Source organism: Phoca vitulina, unplaced genomic scaffold, assembly GCF_004348235.1.
Source record: "Phoca vitulina isolate PV1807 unplaced genomic scaffold, GSC_HSeal_1.0 scaffold25, whole genome shotgun sequence".
Taxonomy (NCBI): Eukaryota; Metazoa; Chordata; class Mammalia; order Carnivora; family Phocidae; genus Phoca; species Phoca vitulina.
In genome coordinates, this window is record NW_022589728.1 from 18,119,398 (window position 1) to 18,135,898 (window position 16,501).

The 16,501-nt window shown below is 34.1% G+C and overlaps 1 protein-coding gene across 9 annotated transcripts in view; it reads left to right on the forward strand.

Moving 5' to 3' along the window:
- CSPP1 (centrosome and spindle pole associated protein 1) overlaps positions 1-16,501 on the forward strand; it is a 170,897-nt gene that overhangs the window by 100,111 nt on the left and 54,285 nt on the right. For all 9 annotated transcript variants that reach the window (XM_032421731.1, XM_032421740.1, XM_032421735.1 and 6 more), the window contains 4 exons: positions 1,616-1,745; positions 3,516-3,663; positions 12,627-12,779; positions 16,258-16,370. In XM_032421731.1, the coding sequence (XP_032277622.1) occupies positions 1,616-1,745; positions 3,516-3,663; positions 12,627-12,779; positions 16,258-16,370 (544 nt within the window). The remainder of the gene's footprint in view (positions 1-1,615; positions 1,746-3,515; positions 3,664-12,626; positions 12,780-16,257; positions 16,371-16,501) is intronic.

The window sequence follows — 16,501 nt, forward strand, 5'->3', positions numbered from 1 at the left end:
TTCCCACCAACAGTGTAAATGGGTTCCCCTTTCTCTACGTTTTCACCAACATCTGATGTTTCCTGACTTGTTAATTTTAGTCATTCTGACTGGTGTGAGGTAGTATCTCATTGTGGTTTTGATTTCTATTTCCCTGCTGCTGAGTGATGTGGAGCATTTTTTCATGTGTCTCTTGGCTATTTGTATGTCTTCTTTGGAGAAGTGTCTGTTCATATATTCTGCCCATTTCTTGACTGGATTTTTTGTTTTTTGGGGGTGTTGAGTTTGATAAGTTCTTTTAGATAGTGGAATTTATAGCCAGTTTGTTTTGAGAGATTGGTCTTACTCAAATAAGCCCTTTCAACCTTCTTTATTCATATGTACATGCAGAGCCCCGTGCTCTTAAAAAGTCTAACATCTTTTAGGAACCATTTGCTCTGGCTCTCCTCATCTTTCCTTTTCTTTTTAAAATTTTTTTTTGATGGGGGGAAGTGGAGAGGGAGGGGGAGAGAGAATCTTCAGCAGGCTCCACAACTAGCTTGGGGCTCGGTCTCATGACCCTGAGATTGTGACCTGAGTCAAAATCAAGAGTTGAACACTTAACCAACCGAGCCACCCAGGCACCCCATCCTCATCTTTTATCCTCTCATGATCCAGTGTGACAGTATACATAAACATATCTGTTTATCCTAATAAAAGATTGTAGGGGTGCATGGGTGGCTCAGTCGTTAAGCATCTGCCTTCAGCTCAGGTCATGATCCCATGATCCCCTGGGATCGAGCCCCGCATCAGGCTCCCTGCTCAGCGGGAATCCTGCTTCTCCCTCTCCCACTCCCCCTGCTTGTGTTCCCTCTCTCGCTGTGTTTCTCTCTGTCAAATAAATAAAATCTTTAAAAAAAAAAAAAGATTGTAAATAAATTGTATAAGTTAGATACACAAAAGGAACTCATTATTTGAAGTGATGATGTTTTTGGAATGAGAAGCCTCTTGTAGTCTCTTTAATAATTACAGTTTTATTATAAAACTAATATTTGAGTATCTTCTGTAATTCAGATTTTTAAGTGTATTGCTTTCTTCAAAGTGGCTGCATTCCTGTATTTAAGACAAATAGCACTTTTTTGCTTGAGATTTATATAACCATAATATGTTTTAAATTTTTCCTTTTTTGATTCCTTGCAAGTTTTTCAAAAATTTGAGTTTTATTTGGGACAGTCAGTAATTTTATTTTATTTTTGAAATGGCTAAGAAGTTATTACTTTATATTAGAGTACATTTATTAAGTAAATTATTAGTTATAATATTGGGAAACTTCTACCATATTGTTATTTCTCTACATTCAGAAAAGTGCATAAGTCATATATATACTGCTTGATGTATTATCACCAAGTTTTTGCCCCCATGTATCTGCCACGTAGGTCAAGAAATAGATCTAATAAATTTGAAAGTTCCATTAATTGTGAAACAGAGACAGTAGAGAGAGCTTAGTAAGGGGACATTTACTTAAGGATTTCTCTTTGACCTACAGAGAAACATTTTTCTGTGTTTTTAAATCTACTTAAACGCTGTGCTATTTCAAAGGAGTGTTGTATTCTTGCTTTGTCACAGATGAATTAAAATTATTGTGTACTTGATATAGGAATATGGTTGGACAGAATGAACTGAAAATTACAAGTGATCGAGCAATAAATTCAGGATTGTTTTTTGAAGATAAACCAAAGCCTTCAAAACAGGCACTTCAGTCTTACCAAGAAGCTTTGCAGCAACAGGTATTCATTCATTCATTCATTCATTCAGTGTTGAACATCTTATGTGTTAGCACAATGGTCCCTTAGAACTCAGTTTGGCAGAGGAGAAAACAATACCAGTCATTTATATTTCAGTATGATAAATTTTGATGCAGATAGATTATAATGCTCTCGGAAGAATAGGATAAGAATAATTGCCTGGCAGTTAGGAGGGCTTCATGTATTGTTGATACTTGAACTACATGTTATACAATGAATAGATTTTAAATTCCTGGCATATATTCAGGGAATGGAAATTGATGTGGGAGAAGGGGCTGAAGTGTTAGATTGTGCTCGATTGTGAAGGATTAACTAATAAGGAATTTTCAGTTTCATCCTGTTCGGGAGAGCCTAAGGGAGGAAAGTTTAAGCCAGAGAGTGAAAGGAATAGTTGATGTGAATACCTTTAAGTTTTAGGAGGGTAGCTAGTTGTGATGTATATGATTGGGAAAGAGATATGGCAGAGAAACCTTTCAGTAGACTATTGAGGCGGTCCAGACTGGAGGTAATGGGAGGATATCCAGAAGACAACTCTGGGATTTATTGATAGAACTTATATATAGGGAATGAGAAAGAACAAAGGGCTTGAAGATGATTCTGAATGTTGTAGTCTATGTGAATAATGAGGCTATGAATATGAACTAAGAGAAAAAAGAAGTAGAACACTTTTAGGGAGGAGGATAATGGGTTCTATTGTAGTTTGTAATATTTGAAGAGAGTTTACTTCAAAGTAATTGTATCAAATGTATGGGGTTTTCTGGGGAGTATCCATATCTCTGAGAGGATTCTGGGACTCTTGGTAGGTATATGTCCATCTGAAGTACTTTTCTGTAAAATTCTATAAAATTTTAAATTGTAGAATTACAACTTTATTTTTCGGATGGTAGGTTTCTACAAATAAAAGATTGAATTTATATATCTGTTTTCAAATGAGCATATTAAAAACACTGCTGACAAAACTACATTTCCTAACTCTAGAATTTTATTTCATGTATGTGATGACTTCTTGGCCTTGATGGAGTGGTTGCTTAAATTTTCCATGCATGTGGTTATGATTTGTGTGTGTGTGTGTGTGGGGGGGGGGTTATGATTTTAAAAGTAATTTTCCAAAATGTAGATACTTGCTCATTGCCTATCCATATGTTTCTAGAGACCTAACCTGTGCTTATACTTGTTGATGAGAAGACTGTTTTATATGCTTTCATAAAGTTGTACTTAAAGGAGCCCAGAATTCTCCAAATAGCTTTGAACCTTCAACCTCTTGAATTCTGGGAATGGAGTTTGCACAGGGTAGAGTAGGTCTGGTGAGATGTGGGGAGTAGTTTGTGGCTGGCCAGGTCCCATAAAAGGATAGGTGGAAAAGGAAAGTAGGGAGATCCTATTGGTCCTCATGCAGCTGGTGAGGTTAGGGAAGGAGTGGCTCAGGTAGAAGTTGGTGGGAAGGAAGAATTGGTTCAGTCCCAACTGGCATTAGTGGCTAGAAAGCACTCTAGTAGCAGTGATGTGAGGGACCAACAGCTGTTTATTCTCGCCAAGGAAGTGTTTTTAAATTGGGTATTCCATAGATTTGTGATTTCAAATTTTATGGTGAAGCATATTGTAAAAATAAAAAACCAAACCAAACAAAACAAAAAAACCCAAACAAAACCAAACTCCAGTTTTTTTCTCTAATAAGAAAAATAAAAACTGATATTGACTAAACTTTTTGTATCAGAATACTTGTCAGCACTAATGTTTCTTAACATTATCAAGATTCGGGAAAGAGAAGAAAGAAGGAAGAGAGAACGTGAAGAAAAAGAAGAATATGAAGCTAAGTTAGAAGCTGAAATGAGACGTTACAACCCCTGGGGAAAAGGTGGAGGTGGTGCTCCTCTGAGAGATGCGAAAGGAAATCTGATAAGTATGTTATTTCCATTGATCTGTTGTTTTTAAAAGAAACTGAACTATTTTTAAATTTTTAAAAGAATGGGGTGGTAGAAGAAGTGGGAATCGTAGCCTGTAAGGCAAGGTCTCTTTTTGTGTAGTTTAATGCAAAAGAGATATTTTGTAACACATATAATAACAGGTTAGAAAGTCTTTTTTCTTTGGAGTTCTATTCATTTAATTTTGTTGCATGTTTTTCATCCTCTAATGATAATAATTCAATTGCAGAGAAAAGCTCATGTTAGTTGGCAAGTTTTTACCCAAACTAGTGGTTAGATTTTTGAAAAAACATCCTGGTAAAAATAACAAAACTCTTAATAAATTTTTTTTTAAGTAGTAAGACATTTTTAAAATAAGTGATCTGAAATAGTTGTGGGCTGCAGTATTTCATACACGCCCTGAACCTGCACACTGCAAGGACTCCATTGAAACCTAAAGACCTGATCTCAGAAACTCTCTGGCAGGTTGCAGAATCATATTGATTGGTCTTTAAATTATGTGCTCTCAAAAATGTTTGATCTAGAGGGGCACCTGGGTCGCTCAGTCAGTTTCGTGTCTGACTCTTGATTTCAGCTCAGGTCATGATCTCAAGGTTGTGAGATCGAGCCCCACTTTGGGTTCCGTACTGGGTGTGGAGCCTGTTTAAGATTCTTTCTCTCTCTCTCTCTCCCCCCCCCACCCCCCCGACCCCCTTCCCCCCCCGCCATCTTTCACATGCTCTTTCTCCCTCTCTTAAAAAAAAAAATGTTTGATCTAGAAACTACAACAGCCAGCACTTTGAAAAAAAGAGGTCTTATACAACTTGTGATATATATTGGGATGGTTTCTGATTAGCTTTTAGGTAAGAATAAAAATAGACAAAGACAGGTTTTTGAAAATTATTTTATTAGAAATGAGAAATGAATAATAGAAATCCATTAAATGGTAAAAATGTAGATTTCATTTTGTTCTTCAGGTATTATACATTATTATAGGGATAGTTGAGGGATGTAGTCAGAATACTTTCTGGATATTGAGTTATTAAGAGTTCTTAAATATTATGCTTTTGCTTCTTTGTTAAAGATGGCTTATTTTAAAAAGATGTATTTGAGACCCACTTAAATTACTAAGATAACTCTTTTCTTCCCAAAGGCTTTGTTCCTTTCCTATCTTCACCTCATACTTTGCTCACGGTTTTGAAGACTGGAACTCTTACTCTTTTTATAGATGAGGTGACTTTAGGTGATATATAGATAAACATTGCGTATTTTAAAAGTTAAATGTTTATTTGAATATATATTAGAAAAACACTGGTTTTTCATTAAAGGATAGTGCTATAACATTTCCTTTTAAAGTATAGGTATTAGTTCAGGCATTTAACAAAAAGTGCTTTAACAAACAACCTCTAGGGGCGCCTGGGTGGCTCAATTGGTTAAGCAACTGCCTTCGGCTCAGGTTGTGATCCCCGAGTCTCGGGATTGAGTCCCGCATCGGGCTCCCTGCTCAGCGGAGAATCTGCTTCTCTCTCTGACCCTACCCCTTCTTGTGCTCACTCTCGCGCTCTCTCTCTCTCTCAAATAAATAAATAAAATCTTAAAACAACAACAACAACAAAAAACAACCCCTAATTATCAGAGGCTTGAGGCTTAAGGTTTAAGGCAGTTAAAGTTACTTCTCACTTACATCACAGTCTGATGCTGTTTGGGTGGTTCTCCTCCAAGAGGTGACTCAGGAATCCAGGGCTCTTCTTTTGTGTCATTCCTCCACTTTGAAATCCTGCACTTCCAGCAGCCAAACAGGGTTCAGTGGTGGGAGATTGAGTTGAGAGTTTTGTGGGGGCTCTGGCCTAGAAGTGGAGGGAATATTGCTTTGTCTTTGCTCCAATATTCAGACCTAATTATAAGGAGACATAATTATAGTGCCTAGGAGGAGGATATGAAATTGATAAGCATCTAGTCAAGTCTTTGCTGCAGTGAATTTAAATTGTGAATTGATAGAAACATAGTAGTTACTAGGAAGGAGGTGCTTAAATGACGGAAACTTTGGTAAACACTGGAATAGAATAATTTCCTAGGACTCACAAGCTTGCCTCTAAGATTATTTCCAGTTCACACAATAGAATTAAGTTGTTCTGTATGTGTTTAGTTGGCGTAAGGGAGTAGGATAAATGTGGGTTATTGAATTATAAAATACTGTTTTAGAATTGTTTGACCTAACAGTAATGAAGCAAACTTTTCTGTGGTTTTCATTTTTAGCGGTAATGTTTACTTTGCTTATTTAATGCTACTGTCATGCCATGTGATAGAAAAGTATACTATTTTATCAAATACAGTGTAACTCTTTTTTAAGTGTTATTTTCAAAGCAGGTAACTCATCCCTTAAAGAGTATCAGTTTGTTTGTGACTGATCTATTTTAGAGAGGGAGGGAGAGGAGGGAATGTAATTTTTCTATTATATTTGAAATATGTAGTAAAGATCTGTATTCTGCTTTACTTCATGTAATGACCAAGATCATATAACTTCTGTACTTTCTGTTGGCCAACATTAATTTGGCTGCTGGCTTTTCTAGTTACTCCTGTTTTATCTTTGATCTTTTATTACAAAGAAATTAAGGAAATTTAATGTTCATCCTTATCTTAGCTCTCTAGGGAAGATCTCTATAAGGGGAAGTAGTTATTAATAAATATTAACCCATATAACTGGAATAGCATCAGCCCCCCTTTTTTGTGCATCAACCCTTTTAATGTAAATATCTCTCATTTTTATTATTCGTACGACACTCAAAATTTGTTTCATTTCTTAGCTCTCTGTTCATTAAAGTTCTTTTTTCAAGTTCTATAAAAAAACAAACTATGTTCTAATGACTTTCAGTGGGTGAATGAATAAACTGTGGTACATTCATACCATGGGTTGCTACCTAGCAATTAAAAGAATTAACTATTGATGCACATAAGAACTTGAAAGACTCTTCAGAGAAATTTTGCTAAGTGAAAGAAGCCCCTCTCTAATGGTTACATACATGTATATTCTTAAGATGATTATGGGGATGGTGATGTTACATGAATCTATCATATGTTAAAATTCTTAAAAATTACTCCAAAAAAATCAATAAAAATTAAAAAATACTTAACTAATTTGAAAGATAGCAGAAGTATCTCATAGTTCTGATTAATAGTGAGATTAAGCATTTCTTCACATATATTTGATTAAGTATTTGTATTTCTTTTATGTATTGTATTTGCCCCAGTTAGATTTATGTTTTTTATGTTGATTATTAAGACACAATTTGCATATGACAAAATTCATCCTTTTTTAAGTGTATCATTGAGTTTTGACAGCTGATTCTAGCAGCTACTGCCACAATCAAGATATAGAACATTTCCAGTTTATCCAACCCTATATACCCTTGCCAACCTCTGATCTGCATTCTGACACAATAGTATTGCCTTTTGTGTCTTTTTTTTCTTAGTTTTAATGATTTATCCATGTTGTGTATGTCTGTAGTTTCCTTCTTTTTATTACCGAATAGGGTTCTACTATGTGGAGGTACCATAATTGTTTATCCTTTGCCAGTTGATGGATTTTTGGCTTGTTTACAATTTAAGGCTGTTATAAATAAAGCTGTTACAAACGTTTACCTTCAGGTCTTTATGTGCACATAAATTTTCATTTTTCATTGGAATGGAACTCCTGGAACATATAGTAATAAGTAAGTGTATATTTAACTTTGTTAGAAACCTCTAGAACAGTTTACAAAGTGGTTGTGCCATTTTGCATTCTTACCAGCAGCGCACAAGATTTCTGGTTGCATTGCCTCCTCATCGGCCCTTGTATTTAGCCTTTCTATTAAGTAGATAGGATATCTCATTGTGTTTTTTTTTTTAACTTCTTATTTTGAAATAATTCAAGACTTAGAGAAGAGTTGCAAAGATATAGAGTGTACCCTTCACCTAGCTTCCCCTGATGTTAACATCTTCCATAATCTAGTATAGTGTCCCAAATGAGAAATTAAAATTTTAATTTAATGAGATCTCATTTCCCATGCCACACAATTTATCCCTTTAAAATATACAATTCGGGGACGCCTGGGTAGCTCAGTTGGTTGAGCATCTGCCTTTGGCTTGAGTCAGGTCCTGGGATCGAGCCCCACATCAGGCTCCTTGCTTGGCGGGGAGCCTGCTTTTCGCTCTGCCTGCAGCTCCCCCTGCTTGTGCTGTCTCTCACCAATAAGTAAATAAAATCTTTAAAGAAAATAAAATATACAATTCAGCAGTTCTTAGTATATTCACAAAGTTGTGCTACAATCACACAATTTTAGAAGATTTTGTACGTTGAATTGCCTTGATACACTTGTTGAAAATCAGTTGACCATAAAATTATTTATGGACTCTTATGTTCTGTTCCATTAATATAGATGTCTATCCTTATGCCCATATCATACTCTCTTGATTACTGTAGCTTTGTAGTAAGTTTTGAAATTGAGAAGTATGAGTCCTCCAACTTTGTTCTTCTTTTTCAAGATTGTTTTGTCTACTTGACTTCCTTTGCATTTTCATATAAATTTTACTATCATTTTGTCAACCTCAACAAAAAAGTGTGGTGGGATTTTCATTGGGATTACATTTACAAAAAGATCAATTTGGGACAGCCAGCATCTTAACTATATTGAGTCTTTTGATCCATGAATGTGGAATATTTATCTACTTATTACTCTTAGTCAATATCTTTTAGCAATATTTTGCAGTTTTCAGATATTGTAATATATTTCGTTAGTTTTTTTTTTTTTTTGTAGGTTCTTTGGAATTTTTTAGACAATCATGTTATCTGCAAACAGTTTTACTTCTTCCTATCCAATCTGATTGCCTTTTAGTTATTTTACTTGTGTTTTGCACTTGTTTGGAACTCCAGTACAATGATTAGAAATCCTTGTAGAGAACAGATACCCTTGTCTTGTCCGATTTTAGGTGGGAAGCATTCAGTCTTTTCACCATTCAGTGTAATGTTGACTGTAGGTTTTTTGTAGATTTTTTTTTTTTTTTTTAAATCAGGTCTAGGACGTTCTCTTCTATTCCTGCTCTTCTATTCCTTTTCACATGAGTATATGTTGAATTTTGTCAAGTGCTTTTCTACATCTTTTGAAATGATAATTTCATCTTTCTTACTCTGTCACTATATGGTGAATTACATTGACTAATTTTTTTAAAAAAGACTTTATTTATTTATTTGGCAGAGAGATTGAGAGCACAAGTAGGCAGAGCAGCAGGCAGAGGGAGAGGGAGAGACCCGACATGGGGCTCGATCCCAGGACCCTGGGATCATGACTTGAGCCGAAGTCAGCTTAACCAACTGAGCCACCCAGGCACCCCACATTGACTAATTTTTTAAATGTTGAGCCACTCTTTTATCCTGGCATCAACCCTAGTTAGTCATATTTTATTGTTTTTTTTTTTTTAATTTTTTATTGTAGGATTTGATTTGCTAATATTTAGTTAGGGATCTTTGCATCTAGGCTTGTACCCTTGTCTGTTTTTCTTATAATGTTGTTGTCTGGTTTTGGTATCAGGATGATGCTGGCTTCACAGATACGAGTTGGGAAAAGTTTCCTCTTTTGTTGCTAGAATTTACCAGTGAAGTCATCTGGGCTGGGAATTTTCTCTTGGGGAAGTTTTTAAACCATGAATTCAACTTCTTTAGTAGATAAAGACATCAGTTTATTTCTTCTTGTGTGAACTTTTGTGGTTTGAATCATTAAAGGAATTTATCCATTTTATTTAAGTTTTTGAATTTATTGACATAAAAATTTTCACAGTATTATTCTTTAATGTCTGTATATAGGATCTACAGTGATAGTTTCTCTTTTATTCCTGATATTTGTAATTTGTTTATTCTTTTTTCCTTAGCCAGTCTTGCTGGAGGCTTATTCATTTTATTGATCTTTTCATAGAACCAGCTCTGGTTTTCATTGATTTTTCTCTGTTGTTGTTCTTTTCCTGTTTCATTTATTTTCCCTCTCATCTTTACTATTTTCTTCCTTTAGTTTGCTTTGTACTTAATTTTCTTTTTCTGTTTTCTCAATGTGCAAGCTTAGATTAATGATTTGATTTCTTTTCTAATACATGCATTTAAAAATGCTATAAATTTCCTTTTGAGTACTGCTTTAACTGTAGCACAAATTTTGATATGTGGTATTTTCATTTTCATTCAACTAACTTTTCTAATTTTGTGATTTTTCTTTGACCCATTATTTAGACATGAGTTTTTAAAATTTCCATATATTTGGTAACTTTCTTTTATTCACTTCTAGTGTACTCTTGTTCAGATAATATACTTTTTGTCATTTTAATATTTTTAAATTCATGAGATTTATTTTATGGACTACCAGTTAGATTTTTGTCTTAGAGACTGTGATCTTTATAAGTTAAGTATGTATATTTTAAGTTAATTTTGAAATATGTATTATTAGTCAAATTAGGGTTGGAAATTTTCTTTAGCTCTTTGAATTGACTTACAGAAGAGTTTTTATATCAGTCATGATCGCTGGATAATCTTGGGCCTATAGAAATATTTTCAGCCATTTTCTTTATGTTTTGGTATTTTCCATCAAACAACAGCTAACTTATAAAATTAATTTTATGGGGTGCCTGGGTAGGTAGTCAGTTGAGTGTCCGACTTTTGATGTCGGCTCACGTCATGATATCAGGGTCGTAGGATTGAGCCCCAGGGTGGGCTCTGCACTCAGACAGGAGTCTACTTCTCTTTCTCTCTCTCGCTCTCCCCCTCTCCCTGATCATGCACATGCACGCTTGCTCTCCCTCTCTCTAAAATCAATAGTCAATCAATCTTTAAAAAATAAAATTAATTTTAATTTCAAAGTATTTAGGTTTATAAAACAAGATAATAAAATAAGGAGTGAAAAAAATTTAAGTATTGTTTACCTGTAGCTATCACATAATTTAGTCCTGGTCTGATAAATTGTTCAGAGAGTAGAATTACTTTCCCAATCATTAATCTGTAATATTTTCTTTTGTTATTCTGTTCTTTGTAGAATTATTCTGTAATGCTAGCAATTTTATATTAGATGATATGATGCTGTACATTTGAAATAAAGGCTGTTTTTCAGTGACATCTTTGCAATTGGCAAATTATACTCTTCACCAAAGTGTGTTTTTAAATTTTGATTTTTAGCTGATTTCAAACCTTTTATTTTACCACCTCACAGAAAGATAGACAAGGAGTGACCACTTAATCGATAGTCTTTTGCAGTAAATAGCAGTATGGACTTGTCTTGATTGCTTAGTCTGATAGTCTTAAGTAATTATGTACTCTGCTGACATCAGTTTTCTTTTTATATAAACACATTGACTTATCTAATTGAGAGGACTGTGTATAATCACAACAGTAAAGTAAACAGATGTTATTCATTTTGAAGTCTATTATAGTGTTTGTTTACTTATAAGATATTTATATCTTAATTTATGGTTTGTGTAAGTGAATATCAAAATGAGATTGCATTCCCTGAGCATTCATTAGTTTGATAACAGAGCTCTGTTATCATCTTAGAAGGAGTGAGCTTGATGTACCATACTCTTCTAATAGAAAATGGAAGAATACCATATATATAGTTATTCATAGTGACTTCTCATTTATACAGAGTGATCTTATGCTGTTAGTGTGAATTTTGGATGATGAGATACTGATTTCCCATTTGAGTTCTTTTGTGTAATATGGTGACTTTTTAGGGACCGCAGCTGTTAGTTCATGACCTCAACTTTATCATCATCTTTCTGTTTTCATTTACCTCCCATATCCAGATAGATCCCAGGATTTGGTGATGATTGCAGGAGCACTTAGCTAATTTTTCCTTACCAATTCTTGGCAGTTCACAGTTCTTTTGCAGTCAGTTTCTCTGTGATTTCAGCTAGTCCCTTACTACACCAGTTGTTTTATGGAGAAGAAGTAGTTTTTAGAGTTCTGTAGTCATTCAGGTCTGTTTTTAATATTGACTTGTTGTTTGACCTGATTCTGTGTGCTCAGATTTTTGTGATGTGTATGTGGTATCTACTGCTGTGTGACAGATTACCCAATATGTAATGTTTTAATGTAACAAATATTCATTATCTTGTGGTTCTGTGAGTCAGTAATTTGTGAATGGGTTAGCTGGGTATTTCTGTCTCAGGGTCTTTGATGAGTTTGGGATCCAAAATGTCAGCCAGGGCTATAGTCATATGAAGGCTTGACTGGGACTGGAGAATCCATTTTCAATATGGCTCCCTCACATGGCTCAAGAAACCTCAGTTTCTTGCCTTGTGGGCCTTTCCAGGGGGCTCCATCAATACCCTTATGATATAGTAGCTGACTTTCTTCAGAGTAAGTGATCCAGTAGATAAAGCAAAGTGGAAACCATAATGTCTTTTATGACAGGAAGCCTGGAAGTCATATGCCATCATCCTGCAATATTTTATTCATAAGAAGTGAGTTATTGACTCTGGCTTATGCTTAAAGGGAGGGGAATTGAACTCCATCTTTTAAGGGAGGACCATCAAAAGAGTTTATGGATATATTTTAAAACTCTGCACTACATGATTATATTTTTTTTCATTACGAATGCTAATGAAGTTGGGTAAATTTCGCTATGACTTGTTTTGAATTGTTGCTGTTTGTTCTGTATTAAAGAGATTCCAACTTCTTAACTAACATAGATATGAATATAGTTTTTATGGGTTGTCAAAGATCTAACATTCTTAAGGTCTCTACTGATTTTGAGTTTATTTTATAAGGTTATTTTTTGAAAATCTTACAAGTTTTAATAATTCTGTTTCTATTTGCAGGGCACCAAGATACCATTGAATTATTTCAACTCCTATTTTTTCTCTCTGATTCTCTACTTTAAAAAAATGTATTAAACATACTAATTACAAAAATGTATTTGTTGAAATAAATGGCTTATTTTTCCCCTCTCAGCTGATTTGAATAGGATGCACAGACAAAATATAGATGCCTACCATAACCCAGATGCAAGAACATATGAAGATAAAAGGGCTGTTGTATCTCTAGACCAAAATTTAGCCACCTCAAATGCTGAGAACCTAGAAGATTCTACGAATAAAAACTCAGGTTTTTAATCACATTTTATTTTGTTTGTTTGTTTGTTTACATTTCTAAAGTTGTTCAGTAACATTTCTCTTCTCTTGCCTGACAAAGGTCATATTGTGATTTTGAGAACTTGGTTACACTGAGTCAGGAAGCATAACACGTTATTCATGTTATTTACAATACCTTTTCTTAATTCTATTTTGAAAAAAAGCGAATAGGGAAATATACTTTGCTTTTTAACACTATGTGTTTCTTCTTAGCTTTATAACTTATGTATGCTTTAGCTGCTGCTAAAATTTTTATTTTGCTGGTGGGAGGACTTAAAATCACATAGTCTCTTTACACATAGACAGACAAATAGTCTCTTGCTTCTTATACCCATAACTATTTGAATTAGTGAAAATGCATCAGATGTGATATGATATATTGTACAAAGAAATTGCTTATTTTTATTTGTTATACTTTATTTTTATTTTAATTGTTAATTTTATTTTTTGCTTATTTTGTAATCATTTGCCCTCTCTTGTAAAACCACAAAGGACAAAGAAATGAAGTTTAATTTTTTTAAAAGTTTAATTTGATGTCCCTTTCTTAAGCAATATCTTTGATTTGCTATCAAACAACATCCTTTAATTAAAGGTTCTATAAATAGAAAATTATTCAGTAGCTTTCTTTATGACTTGGCAGGGAAAGTTGGGTCATCTTCTTTATCAAGTGTATATGAAAATATGTTACATATTTTAAAATCAAAGGAAGTTTAAAGGATATATCTATCACCTTGCACTATATTTTGATGCCTGTAAAAGTAACCATTTATTTACTACAAATTCTGCTTTTGTACTTCCACTAAAGTTTTGATTTTAGACTACTAAAGAACTTACATTAGAAAGTCCTCCCAAAATATCCCTGACTGATCATATAGTCTTCAAAATTGATTTTTAAATTTTTAACCCATATGATTGCCTGGCCAAACAGGCAGATTAAATAGGGAGCTGTGATTAGAATCACCAGACTTTCATCTTTCACGCCTTTGATGGTAGCACTAATCCCTGTGCCCTTCTTGAACATTTTAGGAGATGTGCTACTTGTCATATCCGTGGACAGCCTGTACCACTGTTGGATCTCTATTTACGAGGAAGTGCTTTCTTACTTTGATCCACAATAGATTTTTACCTAGTGGATCCAGTCTTCATTTTTGAAGCAGTACAATTGAATTTTTTTTATTGTATGTGATTATTAATTTGGCTTCCACTCTGTTTTGTTTTTTTTTTAAGATTTTTATTTTTATTTATTTGACAGAGAGAGCACAAGCAGAGGGAGAGAGAGGGAGAAGCAGGTTCCCTGCTGAGCGAGGAGCCCGATGTGGGACTCGATCCCAGGACCCTGGGGTCATGACCTGGGCCGAAGGCAGCCGCTTAACTGACTGAGCCACCCAGGTGTCCCAGGCTTCCACTCTTTGTAATAGTTCATTGTGCAGTAAAAACACCTTTCATTTTATTGAAGGGAATTTTGACTTTTTTTTTTTGATACATCATTATTTTTCTCTTCATTTGTTTCTTCTAGTAGTCTCCTTCTCTATCCTTTTCTTCCACACCTGGTATTGTTTGTAGTTCTGTCTTCACCCAGAACTTTCTCTATCATATTAATAAGGATTTAAGCATCTAACTCTGCTTATCAAGCAAAAACACTGGAAAAAAATCAAGTTTCTATGACCCTTTCCAAGGAAAATACACAAACTTGATGATTGAACATGTACAGCAGAATTTACTGCCTGTTGCCTTTCTGTACACTGCCAGGGTTTTGGTGCTGGTATTGTGGGCAGGATGCTTTCGTTTAAGAAATCATACAAACTCATGAAGTGCTAAAATGTCCCCTTTTTTTGTGTATTGAAGTTCCCTAAGAATTAACCTAAGATAGACTTTCTGAATGCAAGAAACTATCCAGTCATCTAATTTGTTGCTGTGCTAGCATATATGTGTATGAGTGTATGGTTATATATGTATATGTGTGTTTACACGTACACATACATATGTGGCATTTAATATTTTAAAGGCCTTAGGGAACTTGAATATATCTGAAAATTGAATGTTATAATGTGTGCTTAAAAGTTCATTATCCTTTCATGTTTTCTCTTCATTAGGCCTGTTTGAGGCCTTTCCTAAAGTTCATTGTTTTTCTTTTACTTTCTGGTTCTAGGATGAAGAACCATATTTATGAAGTCCATACTAATTTGACTTAAACTTAGTGTTTAGCTTATTATGATACCTAGATATATTTCCATGGGTTAGAGCATGTGTTTCCCTATGATTTTATTTTTGTAATTTATTTATTTTTAAAAAACCTTATTTTTAAAAACTTAATTTTGTTTTGTTAATCTACCTTTTCACTATAACATTTGATTTTCAGCCGATCTATTCAAATAAGCATTAGTATATTTAAACACAAAGGCAAAATAGGCCTAAGTGGCAGCTAAACTGCAAGGCATGAGTGGGTGAAAGATATGCTTTAGATTGATGGTATAAAGACTGAGGCAGTAACTAAAAAATAATATAAAAAGTTATGTGAGGCTTAAATTTAAATATATTTTTCCTGCATTTAAGGAGAGACTCCTGGGGTATAATTATTTTTCAGGTTGCCTTTATGAAATCATTTAATCCTTCCCCAGAATGTATAATTCTGTTTATAGGAACATATAGCATATTTTTATTCTTCATGTTTATATCCTGTTACTCTAATAGAATTTTTAAATAAAAATTATTACAGTGATAAAGAATCATTCTAATTTGTAAAAAGTGTTTTCAGAGCTGGCTTTCTAATCTATTGTGAACCATAGATGGAAAGAATTTTGGAATTACTGATTTTCTAAAACAAATTTTTTAATATACGTATACATACTAGATTTTAATATATAATTAAGCATATTCTTAAGAAAAAGGTATTTACAGGGGTGCCTGGGTGGCTCAATCATTAAGCCTCTGCCTTCGGCTCAGGTCATGATCCCAGGGTCCTGGGATCGAGCCCCGCATCAGGCTCCCTGCTCAGTGGGAAGCCTGCTTTCCCTCTCCTGCTCCCCCTGCTTGTGTTCCCTCTCTCGCTGTCTATCTCTGTCAAATAAATGAATAAAATCTTTAAAAAAAAAAAAAAGGATATTTACATAAGAACTTAAATGTACTTTTTTTCTCTATATAAATTTTACTTTAAAGTCTGTGCTGCAGTGAAAGTTGTTTAGGCTCTTACCTTTTGTTTCCTTGGTGTCTTTCAGGTATAGACATAAATTTTTCAACTATGTATTTTTGTTTCATCATTTTTCTTTACTCGTTACTTTTCATCTGGTCTTCAGATTCTAATCTCAACCTTCCTCTTCTGATTTTTGACCTCTGGACTTCCGTAGTTAGCACATTTATTCACAATATGGATTTAGTAGCAAACTTTATTCTTTAACCTTTGTATTTTCTAACCATCGAGTAATGGTATGTTTTTGCAAAATTTCTCTTTCAAGGTTACATGCAACCACAGAGCTCTCCTTTTGCTCGGGGAAATATATTTTGTGAGCCTCCAACTGAACTTCAGATTAAACAGCAAGAATTATACAAGAATTTTCTTCGTTTTCAGGTGAAGTGCTTATTTTATCATAGTTTCAAAGTTTTGTTAGAATTGTAATAAACTAAACTTGAAAAGATTTTACGCACGGGATAAAGAATAAATTCTAAAATACCTCCACAGTTATTTAAGATATCTAATTT